Consider the following 11,333-nt stretch of genomic DNA (forward strand, 5'->3'; position numbering starts at 1 on the left):
GCACAAGTTGGTTTCATTGCCACATTAACCACAGCAGAAGAGGGAAAAGCCACAAGGTGTGGGGTTCGTATGCACTAGGTAAAGGAATTTGTGTTTAAGGGGGGGCATTGGTATTGCGAAGTCTTTCCACGGTACCACGCCTACCCCCCAAATCTCCCTGTCACCCCAGGAAGTGAGGACCAGTGGCAGATAAAAGGGGCTCTGGGCAAGGCCATGCTCACACGCTGCCTGCAAAGCTCAGCTGAGGCTCAGCCATGAGACTTCTTGTCCTGACCCTCCTGGCCGTCTCCATCTGCTGTCTCTCCGCAGGCCTGGTGGAAGGTAAGCGAGGGATGCGTGTTAGGGCCTCACTCAGCTTGGACTGCAGTAAACGGCTTTTCCCAGGGCAAGCCCCAGAATGCCTGGCATGCAAAATGGGAGATGATCCTTTTGACTCTTGGGGATTTTGTAGGCTTCCAAGATGGAATCTGGTTAGTATCTGGTCCCCAAATCTTCCTCATTGGGTGATTTGGAATAAATTTTTTAACCATACTGGTTCTGAACATTTTAATCTATAAACCGACTCAATAGTCTCGCTATACTTTGGGCACTCTCAGCTGGTATTTAAATGAAATTGATGTGATTTATTTAAGGATTATTTATGTGGTCACCTCCAATCCAATCAGTGACTATGAAATAGTAATTTTTGGTCATGTTAGCTACAGAAATGGTGGTGATGTTTATGATTGCATTTGTAGTTTAAGCCTCAAAACCTCTGAGAGTTCTGTCACCATGTGGGGTGAGAATGTATGCTGGGAGGCAAATAAATGTTTTCAATTGAACAATAAAAATTCAAACTCAGTTTGACTGGAAATTCATTCTGTCATTTCCAGAAAAAAAAAGTACCTTTAAGTAAATGGAGGGATCTATTGTTACTGCTATGAATGTTGAAATTTATGACAGATTTCTTGAATTTGTAAAGGATTATATAACAATGTGTGTTAACAAATAGCCCAATACCTTGTACACAATCAAATGAACCCTCAAAACATACAGGTGAGGGTCAGCGGTACTAAGCCTTACTTGAGCATTCAACAAATACTCTCTTTTCTCCTTCTCTCCATCCTTTCTTTCCTTCCTTTTTTCCTCCTTCCTCACTTCCTCCCTTCTTCCCTCCTTCCTTTCTTTTCTTTCTTCCCTCCATTCTTTTTCCTTTTTAAAATTAAACAGCTATTGGTTTTTCTCTCTCCAAGAAGGCTCAGCAGACATTTCTTAAGGGACCATTTTTCCTACTGGCTGGATTAAATTTATAGAGTTAACTGCATCCTATTTTGTAGATTTAAATTATAATACCATAACTTGATAAGTATCCCCCAGTGGGTAATCTGACTAAAGGTGGCAAAGCCTGGAACTCATTGAAGTCGGGGAAAATTAAAAATACTGGTGGAACCACAAGATTTAAGACCACTAAATCAGGCCATGTGGGCTACACGGCTCGCATTTTGCTGGGATGACAAATGCATTTTTTGGCAGGAGAATGACATCCTGGATGATGTTATGAACTCTGAGACGCGCTGTCTCGGAGTTGCAAGTTTTCTTTTCTTTTCTTTTCCTTTCTTTCTTTCCTTCTTTCTTTCTTTCTTTCTTTCTTTCTTTCTTTCTTTCTTTCTTTCTTTCTTCTTTCTTTCTTTCCTTCCTTCCTTCCTTCTGCCTTTTCTTCTTTTAAATTTAATCTTATTGTCAAGGTGATGTACAGAGGAGTTAGTTACATACCTCAGGTAGTGAGTACATTTCTTGTCCACCTTGGTACCCTCTCCCTCATTTTTTCTCCCACTTTCCCTCCCCTCAGAGGATCAGGTTTTCTACTTGAAGGACTGTAAGTCTAGCTCATGCCTAGCTGATGAACAGAAATGGGGGAAAACCATCATTGCTTTGATGCAACTGCACCTAAGTGAAAGCAAGATTTACCAACTAACACAGACACCCAGCATGGCTGAGCAGAGCAAGTTTTGTGGTTTATAGTAGCATAGGGTTCTCTGGGCCTTCAGGCTGCATATTTTGTACTTTGCAGGGGAAAGAAAACCTACTGCTTCTTAAGTAGTGAGAGAAAGTAAAACTACATTTTTTTTCTCTTATTACTGAGTTCAGCCATAGTTCAGCATTAAAAATAAATTGGCAAAGGCAGAGGAGAAAGAATATGCAATGTTCTTGGCACTGAGAACAATGGAAAGGAACAATGAATTTTAAAAAATGTCAGTGGGGACAACTTTTGCTTAGTTACCTACATGTAAAAAAATGGCTTCCCCATGCTTCAGCTGCCTGGAATTTATCTTGTTAAACTCCAAGTTTAGCTCTTCAGACGAGGAAGAGGTGTTGTCGGGAGAAGGGAGGACAAGCGGGGAGAGCACAGACAAACGGTGGGTGGGTGAATACAGAAAATATTCAGTACACCTCTGTGAAAATAGAAACAGGTAACCCCAGGGGAGGGGGAGGGGATGGAGAGACAGCATGATGGAGGGTGAGATTGATTCAAGTGAAGTCTGCTCATCAACTGGCATGTTGCACTGCAGCTCCTTTATACAACTGCTTAAAGACAATTTAGAAAACTTAAATGCCTTCCAATACCAGCACCACTGCCGCTCAAACGCGATCATTCTGAGAGGTTCTTTGAGCCTGTTCAACTGGCTTATTTTTCTTCTATGACGAATATACCTCTATCCATCTAAAAACTCAGATTCATTTTTACCAGACGCTTAATACGATGAACTCTTCCAAGTTAGTGTCCCTTTGGCAATGTCAGATATTTCTCTAAACTTAACCATTTAATTCTCCTTGGGTATGACTACACTCTGGATTTTGCAGTTTACCATTAAAACACATCTTTAGTCAGAACCAAGCTGCCCAATCATTGCACGCTGCCTTATCCAAATTACTCTTGGTTATATTTCTCCTTTACTGCGTTTATGGCATAGATATACCTACAAATACCTGAAATCATCTCTTCTGATAACACAAAAGTAGTGTCTATCTGAACTAGTGCTTTCAACACTTGGGTCACAAAATACTCAGTGAACCAGTGAATCAAACACTTATTAATAAGCTATGATGTACAAGAGATTGAGAGCAACGGCAGAAGTCATTCCTTAGAGTAAGTGAACAGGTAATTGTTATCTTGATCTTGCAAATCAGACTTACAGGTTTTTATTTATCACCCCCCACTCTCTACCAGGTGTGGGAAGCGAAGTCCCAGAAAAGAGTTTCTGTATGAGTTTCACAACCCAGAAACTGAAAATCAACAGAATCAAGACCTACATTATCAAAGAGGGCAGCATGAAAGCTGTCATGTGAGTGTTTCCAAATTCCCAAAGCCAAGCACGGTGGAATTTCTAGAATTACAGAAATGAAGTAGTAACAAGTACTTCCTTCTTTAGGAAAAGTAGATTGACATGGATGAAAGCTAAAATGTAACCAATAGTACTTTTACTTGTCCATATGAATCTTGCCTCATGAAACCCCATCAAATCATAATTTTTGTCAACATGTAATATATAAATAAAGAACATATTTTGTTTTGGTTTGGCTGGACAGAAGAGTCTGGCTGGAAACCAGATGAATACCTTATCCAGTCCTTCGGGATGGCTGACCAAAGCCACACCAGTGTAGGATGCTTGTGGTGGCATCTAAACAGAGTGCTGTAACTTATCAATTGACCTACAGCAAAGGAATGAGTCAAGAACTACACTCCACTTCTCCACCCTTTCAAGATCTCAGTTTTTATAAGTATCAGCTCTACAAAATGTGACTATGAGCTCTAGAAGGTTTTAGAACCATCACTTATAAAAAAAAATAAAAAAAAATGAGTGTGTTTAGATTTGAAAGGAAGAGTAATAATTCAACATGGTGGTCTTCCATGCCAGGTTTCGTTAGAATTTGGTAGCCTGGTGAGAAAAGTGGCCTGGGAATGAATAACCATGAACACAGGAGTCGGCTGCACCTGCAGACACGTCTCTGTCACGGCAGATCAACCCAGTTGTTTGTGTTCTCATGGTTTTGAAAGGTCTTTTCAGGTCTGTTCCAATCTTCACCCTTGACCCCAAGGCTTGGAGAAGGCAGCCAACTTTGTCTATCTTTTCCTTGTATCACAGATTTATTACCAGACGTGGCCTAAAAATATGTGCAGATCCGCAAGCCTCATGGGTGAAAGATGCCATCAAAAGCGTGGACAACAGGTCCAGAAAGAACATCATCCAAACCAAGCCTACAGAAACCCAGCAGCCCACTCGGACAGCGGTGACCCTGACTGGGCAATGACCTGGACTCGGTTCCCTCCACAGCCAGCCCGCTCTTTGCACATTATAAGCTGATATATGCAGAAGATTATAAGTTATGTTTTCTGAAAGTGCTGCATGAATAAAAGTATTTTCTTACGTTTTTATTTGAAATGTCTTTTGTACACCTTTCGATGTGATAATTAATAAATATTTATCATCAAGGGTTCTACAGTTTATTCATTAAAAACAGAAACAGCAATATATCATTTATGATATATTTGTCTATTTTTTTGGCAGTACTGGAGTTCGAACTTAGGGCCGTGTGTTGTTAGGAAGATGTTCTACTGCCAATCTATGTCGCCCATCTTTTTGTTTATTGTTGAAATAGGATCTCACTTGGTACCTGGATGTGTACCTGGTACCCGTACACTTCTGCCTGAAGCTGGGATGACAGATATGTACCACCATATCCAGCTCCATTGTAATAGAGTTGTATGATTTTATTGTCCAGCCTGGCTTGGAACTGTGATCTTCTCAATCTTCACTGGAATTATAAGTGCATACTACTGTGCCTTGCTATTAGTTGAGATGAAGTCCTGAACTTTTTTTTTTTGAGGCCTAAACTGGCCTCAAACCAAGACTGTCCCAATCTTAACCTCTAAAATAGCCTCTCAAAGTGTAGGATTATAGGTGAGAGGCACTAGTGCCCAGTTTTCTATTTCTGTCCTAATGGTATCTTTCTTTCTCTTAAATCTCTGGTATCTGTGATGGAAGAGATACTGGGTAGTGGTTAACAGAGATGAAGGCTAAATTCATTATTCATATATTTAAACTTGTAATGATTCTCCAAATGGGAGACATGGGTTACGACTCTGACAATGAAAACAACTCACAACCTCTTACAGAAGAGTATTATTTATAAAAGAAGTGAGGAAAATCATGTCATCACATTCCCATTCTGTGAGGAGGCCCTTGCTCAAAATATGGCTTCACTCAAGTCTGATCTCAGACAAATTCCCTTACTTCTCTGTGTCTCTTTTTATTGTCTATTATAATAATAAAAGACAAGACTTACTATTTATTTCACTTGTCTAGTTAGATTTTTTAATGTACAGAAACTTCACATAAAAATCAGTCTTTTTGAATTAAGCTACAATCTCACCAGCTAATCTGTTTCTACTCTGAGTTTATGTCTTATTACCAATAAGCTTTAAATACCCCTCAACACTGTCATACAATTAAAATGTGCAATAATTTTTTTTGGTATAGTACTAGTGTTTGAACTCAGGGCCTGGTGCTTGCTAGGCAGGTACTTATGATTTTTGGCTTTAGTTATCTTTCAGGTAAGGTCTTCTCCTGATCTTATCTGGGGCTAGCCTTGTATTATGATTTTCCTTACACATAGCTGGGATTATTCTCAAACTTGTTGGTTGAGAAGGAGGCCTTACTAACTTTTTTTCCCAGGCTGTCCTGGAACCATGATTCTTCTGGTCTCCATTTCCTAAGTAGCTGAGATTATAGGTATGAACCCCTGTGCTGGGCCTATAGTACATGTTTAATTGCATGTTCATCTGGTTGCTCAACATCCCTTACACATAGTTCTCTCAGGAAATTACTGATTTGTTTTTCATCTATGGTTCTACTCACCAATGTGTACCCTATGCTATCTGACTCTAAATAGGAAGAAGAAATGTTCACTTGATAGTTTCAATGGAGAAGGAAATACGAACTCTCCTCAATACTTAGTGCCTTTGGACGGTAGCTGAGCTCAGCTACTTGGGATTAGGCCACTTTGAGTCCTGCAACCAGTTAAACCAGCTGGAAATTACTAAAGACGTTGCCTTCTAACTGAATATGTGGTCCCCAGCCTTTCCCTGGGCCATTTGTCCACGTGATTTCCAGATATTTTAAGGTGAACAAACTCTTGGTGAGGAAGTATAACACTTTCTACTTGTGAGAGGCAAAAACAGCAAAGCCATTCAAGATGAATTAAGTACTTTCCTGAGGGAGTCCAATATTGGTGTTTCACAAATGTTTCCCAGATCCTAAGAGTTCCCAGGTGATAATAATATGGTAGTTGAGTTTTTTTTTTCTTTTTATTTTTGTAGTTCTTCAAATTTTTGGTACTAAGTGCTTAGGTTTTTTTTTAAACATGCAAACAGAACTACTTCCTTGTTTAACTAATGCTAACTCATTTAATCACATAACAGACCTCAATTAAAGACAAAGCAACAGATATAAAGAAATTCATGTCATTCCCTCAGGTCTTCTAGTGAGTGAGAGGCAGAGTTTCGATAGAGCCCAAGAAAACAGGATTCCAGGTTGAAAGTGTTTACAGCTGTGTGGCACTGCCTTCCTCTCTTCACAAACAAGTTCCCAAACAACCAATGAAGAGACCATTCCGGAAGACATGATAACCTTACCTGACCTTCCTGTTTATTTAACTCATTCCTCCAGTAAATAGCTACTGAGGCTCCACAATATGCCAGCAGTTAGCCGATAAACTCCGTTTTCACAACGCAGAAATTCTTCCTTTCTCTTTTCCCAGGAACTGCAGCCACCTTGCATGAGCTCATTCAGAGAGGACGGGTGCTTATTAGGTGCTTAGGATGTTCTGGGTGCTGTGCTGAGTGCTGGAATGCAAACATGAAACAGTGTGCCTGCAGACCCTGAACCTTTATGAAGCTTACAGTGGGAGAAACCCAACATAAAGTAGGAAGCGGACAATGTTGATATTTAATCTGTGAAATGATATGGGATGCAGAGCTTTGGATGTACAGGAGCAACCAAGTTCAGGTCTTGATGTACAGGGCAGGTCAGGAAAGGCTTCCCCTGAAAAATGGCTCTACCGCACACTGAATGAGATGCCAGCTCTCCATTTCTGTTGCATTCCAAGCAAAAGGAAGGCGCAGAGCACACCAAGGCTCGTGGATGACAGAAATGATGCAGCCACAAAAAACCAAGCCATTTAATGTGACTAAAGGGCAAAGTGAAGATAAGACAGTAAAGGGAACAGGGCCAAAGGTGACCTTGGAGATACCCGAGATGCCATCTTATCTGCTGGACCAAGAGATAGATACTTCAGAGTGTTTTTTGAATTACCCTTAAGTAGTACTGCAAAGGGGTTTCAGTTCGACGTTTCAGTGGATGAGGACAATGCATCTTAGTCCATGTGGACTCTGTTTTAAAGCCTTTGGGGAATGCCAGTGGCTGCCTGATGAAAGACTGAAAGTAGAGAACAAGATGGAAGCCAGGAAGCCAATTAGAAGGTGATGCTGGACTTGGTAAATGTTGACCCTGACCTGGAAGGGCGCAACACATGCTCCTTTTTCTGCTGAGCAAGGAACGTGGTGGTTATGGAGGCCTGCCTGCCTGATAGGCTAGCTCAGCCGGAAATGTCAAAAGCTCTAGGTCAACAACTCCATCCCCAATTCCTTGGTTGCAGGAGCCAGGATTGGGTTAGAAAGAAAACCATGGGATTGGCCTTCCAACCCTCATTACTTCTGTTGCAGCTAAGATCAGAACCGTGGGAACAGAATTTGAGGCAATGATCCAGAGGAGACAGGAAGTAGGGTGAGGAAACAGGAAGTAGGGTGAGGAAACAGGAAGTAACTTGGAATCAGTGAAGTTTCAGAACTTTACAAACCAAAGCTTTTCCGATTTACCCAATAGTCTAAATATTTGCTGCGTGTCTACAGTGTACAAAGACACGGGATACAGTGTCCTTCCTTCAGAATTGCCGACATGAAGCCTATGACAGTCATCAAAGCCATTTTCATCTGATGCTTCGAACAGCCCAGCTCAGTGCTCACTTCCTCGTGGAGGTATGGCCGCTTCCATGTGTTTATTCAGCTCCTGGGATTATCTCTATTATTGCTCATATCACCCTGAAATAATAGTCTACTTGGCTTTTATTTTCTGCCTTATCTAGTAATTCAGAAAGGACTGAATTTGGTGTCTGGGATAGCTACAGATTGGCATAGAGCTTAAGACCTCACAGGTTTCTCCTACCTTTTTTGTAAATATATACCACCTTGTATGTATCTCTAGCCCAGCAGTTATCATAAAATGCTATGGCAATGCAGGAGAGAACACTCTAAATCCTCTGGAGAAACTGGGAAATGTTATAAAGAAGTGATGTATGAATTGTGCCTTTAAACCCATGGAGGAACTTTCCAGTAAGAGAAGGTAGTGCTAATGGAGGCTCTCTTGCCAGAATGAACAGCAGGAATCAAAGCAGAAAGGCTCATTTCAGGGATATATGGGTTCAAAAGCTCATCAAGCAAGGTTGTTTGAGGTTAGACTGGAAAGGCCTAGTATGACAAAGGCTAAGACTTTAAACAGAGGGTCCCAGGGAAGAACATGATAGATCTGAGGTTTAAATGAGCAACTCAGCTAGTGGTTAGGAGACTGAGTCAGGAGGCTTACAAGTTCAAGACTTAATTACACTGAATTTAAAGTTAATGTCAGGTACATGGACCCTATTTCAAAAATAATTAAAAACACAAAACAAAAATGATGAGGAATAGAGAAAAGCTTTGAGGGTAATGGGGTTTCGTTTGGGGTGATTTGCTTAGAAACAGCATTATTGATGAGTAATAGCTGGTCTAGTTTATGCTGTGTGCCAATGAGAGGGAGAGGAGGAGGAGGAAGAAGCATAGGAGAGAGAAAAAAACGGTTATCAGCCTGAATATTCAAGTAATTCAGACAAAGGCCTCAAATACATTTATATTCCCTTTTGACAGACCATCCTTTTATAAGAGTGAAGTAAAAATAAGACTATCTGCGAAACTTTTTTATGCCTCTTGGGTGGAAAAAAAGGTACATATAAATGTAATACAGTATCCACTGGTGAATCATCAGTGTTATTTTTAAAGGATTTGTCACAAGGCCGAGGGTGGCAAAGAGGAGAAGAGAGACGAATCCATAATGAGAGAAAAGAGAAATGAGGTACAAGGAAAGGTTCTGAGTGGGCACCAGCAGAATCCAAGCTGGACTGAAACACAGACTGTGGCCACGGGGGAAGGAGGAGACCGCAGGACTTTTCCATTCCTTTCCTTGGGAGGGATTACTATACATTGGAACAGATTTCTGAAGGTGGAAGGCCCAGGGAAGATCCCAGAACTGACTGTAATATTGAAGGCAAGGAACGAAATGTAGAAGAATCTCAGCTGAGAGAAAAATGGGCCAAACACAGGAGATGTGGGTTGATTTCTTGTCACACTGTGCTGCCTAGAGTAATGGCAAAGGCTGTATACTCACCTCCCTCCTTGGGATGGTTTGAATCTAAGATGGCTTCCAGAGGCTCTGTGTTGGGGTCTTGGAAACCAAATGACTGGCTTGAGGGCTATGATCAAATTAGTAGACTAATTCTTGATATAGTCATAATACTGTGATGTTGTTGGGAAGGGTTGGAAAGCAGAAGATGGCACTAGCTGAGAAAGTAGTTCACTGCGAGGCCTGCTCTGAAAAACATCTCTATCTCTCTTTCTCCCCTCCCCCTCCCCTGCTGCTTCCTGGCCACCATGAGGTGAGCAGCTTTGCTTCACCAAATCCTTCCCTCCAGGGTGTTCTGTCTTACCTCCAGCCTCAGGGGGCCAGCCAACCATGGGCTCACGTTTCTGAAACCATAAGCCAAAATAAATCCACCCTTTTAAGGATGATTCTTCTCAACTATTTGGTCACATGATGGAAAAACTAAGCAGTACACTCTTGAAGTTTGTGACATCTCCCTTCAAGGTAAAACTGTTGAATGAGATGGTGGAAAGAATTTTCAAGTTCTAATGCATTCAAACATAAACCATATAGCCAGACCGAGTGAGGTTATTGAGTCTTCCGATGCTGTGGGAGGAAAGAATTGAGTCTCCTTTCTTTGCACACTGGATGGAGGGGAGCATGGAATGACATAGAGGAAGAGAATTTTAATGAACTAACATAGTCAGAGGTCAGAAGCAATGCCTTTTCTAAACCTCCAGGACTTTCTTACGGTGTTTATTTTATTCTGCCCTGAATTATAGATACTTAGGTATTTTTTGTTGTCAAAAAGACTGGAAGTTTTGGCAATAATGTCTTGCTAATCTATACCTACAGCAAGGCCTTTCCACATGTCCACTCAGATACAGTTGCTGAATTCTACCATTAAAAAGATCAGATCATACACAGACCTTGATCCTTGAGGCATTTAGAGAATGGCTGTAAGGGTATTTCCACAATGAGGATTTTTTTTAACAATGAAGTCAGGAGGCATTGGTAATTGACTAATAAATAGATGTAGGATGGCAGCATATTTCTTTAAAAATCTGCTCCACTTGATTGGCAGTGATTTTCTGACTTTCTATGTTCCTTGAGCTCTTGAAGTTACTTCCTGGTATGGTGGTAATAGAGCTGTGACCAGTTACTGATGTGTCTGCCTTGGGCTAGAAGCTGAGTATAGTGGTCTGCTCCTAGATTACTCAGCAACATTTGTGTGGCTTGTGGGGTGTAAGTCCTTTTGGGCTCATAGGGTTGGCCAAGGTAAGGTTGGGCCATGGATAATGAAATTTTGACTGGAACAAGAGAATGAAGAGAATTTAAAAGTCAAAGTAAATGGGAGAAGGGGTATGAGGGGAAAAAAAAGGATTGGAAATAGAAAAAGACCAATATATTTTTGTAGATTATTTGATTAATGTGCCAGTCATAGAAGACTCTACCCTGCATGCAGGCAAGATCTGTTTGCATTCCACTCCTGGCAGGGTTCCAATGCCTGGCAGAGAGAAAGTCAACACGTACATGAAAACTGCATATAAATGAAGAGAGTTCAATACTCCCTGCTGGCACATCTATCTTGAGTCCCAAAAACTGGGAACACCAAACGCCCCTGTTTACAAATGACCTTTGGTAGAACATTCATTTTTCTTGCATAATTCACTAAAGCTTTACAGCAAAAGGCAAGGGAAGGAAGTGGGAAGAGCAGAAATTGTTACAATTCAGACAAAGCGGAAGGAGCATGGACAGCTGGACCAGACCACTGAGCCAAGAGTGAAAATTCAGCCAGGGCTCTTGAGTTGGGTCCAATTCTTCCCTTTTGTTTTATTCACGTATTCT

The 11,333-nt window shown here is 41.1% G+C and overlaps 1 protein-coding gene across 1 annotated transcript; it reads left to right on the plus strand.

Moving 5' to 3' along the window:
• The first annotated feature begins 224 nt into the window (after positions 1-224).
• Positions 225-4,408, plus strand: LOC122103863 (lymphotactin-like). The gene is made up of 3 exons (XM_042674555.1): positions 225-321; positions 3,209-3,323; positions 4,125-4,408. The coding sequence occupies exons 1-3, from the start codon at positions 255-257 to the stop codon at positions 4,288-4,290; spliced, it is 348 nt and encodes a 115-aa protein (XP_042530489.1). The 5' UTR covers positions 225-254; the 3' UTR covers positions 4,291-4,408.
• Positions 4,409-11,333: the final 6,925 nt, after the last annotated feature.

Source organism: Dipodomys spectabilis, unplaced genomic scaffold (assembly GCF_019054845.1).
Source record: "Dipodomys spectabilis isolate Male_0828 unplaced genomic scaffold, ASM1905484v1 ptg000019l, whole genome shotgun sequence".
NCBI lineage: Eukaryota > Metazoa > Chordata > Mammalia > Rodentia > Heteromyidae > Dipodomys > Dipodomys spectabilis.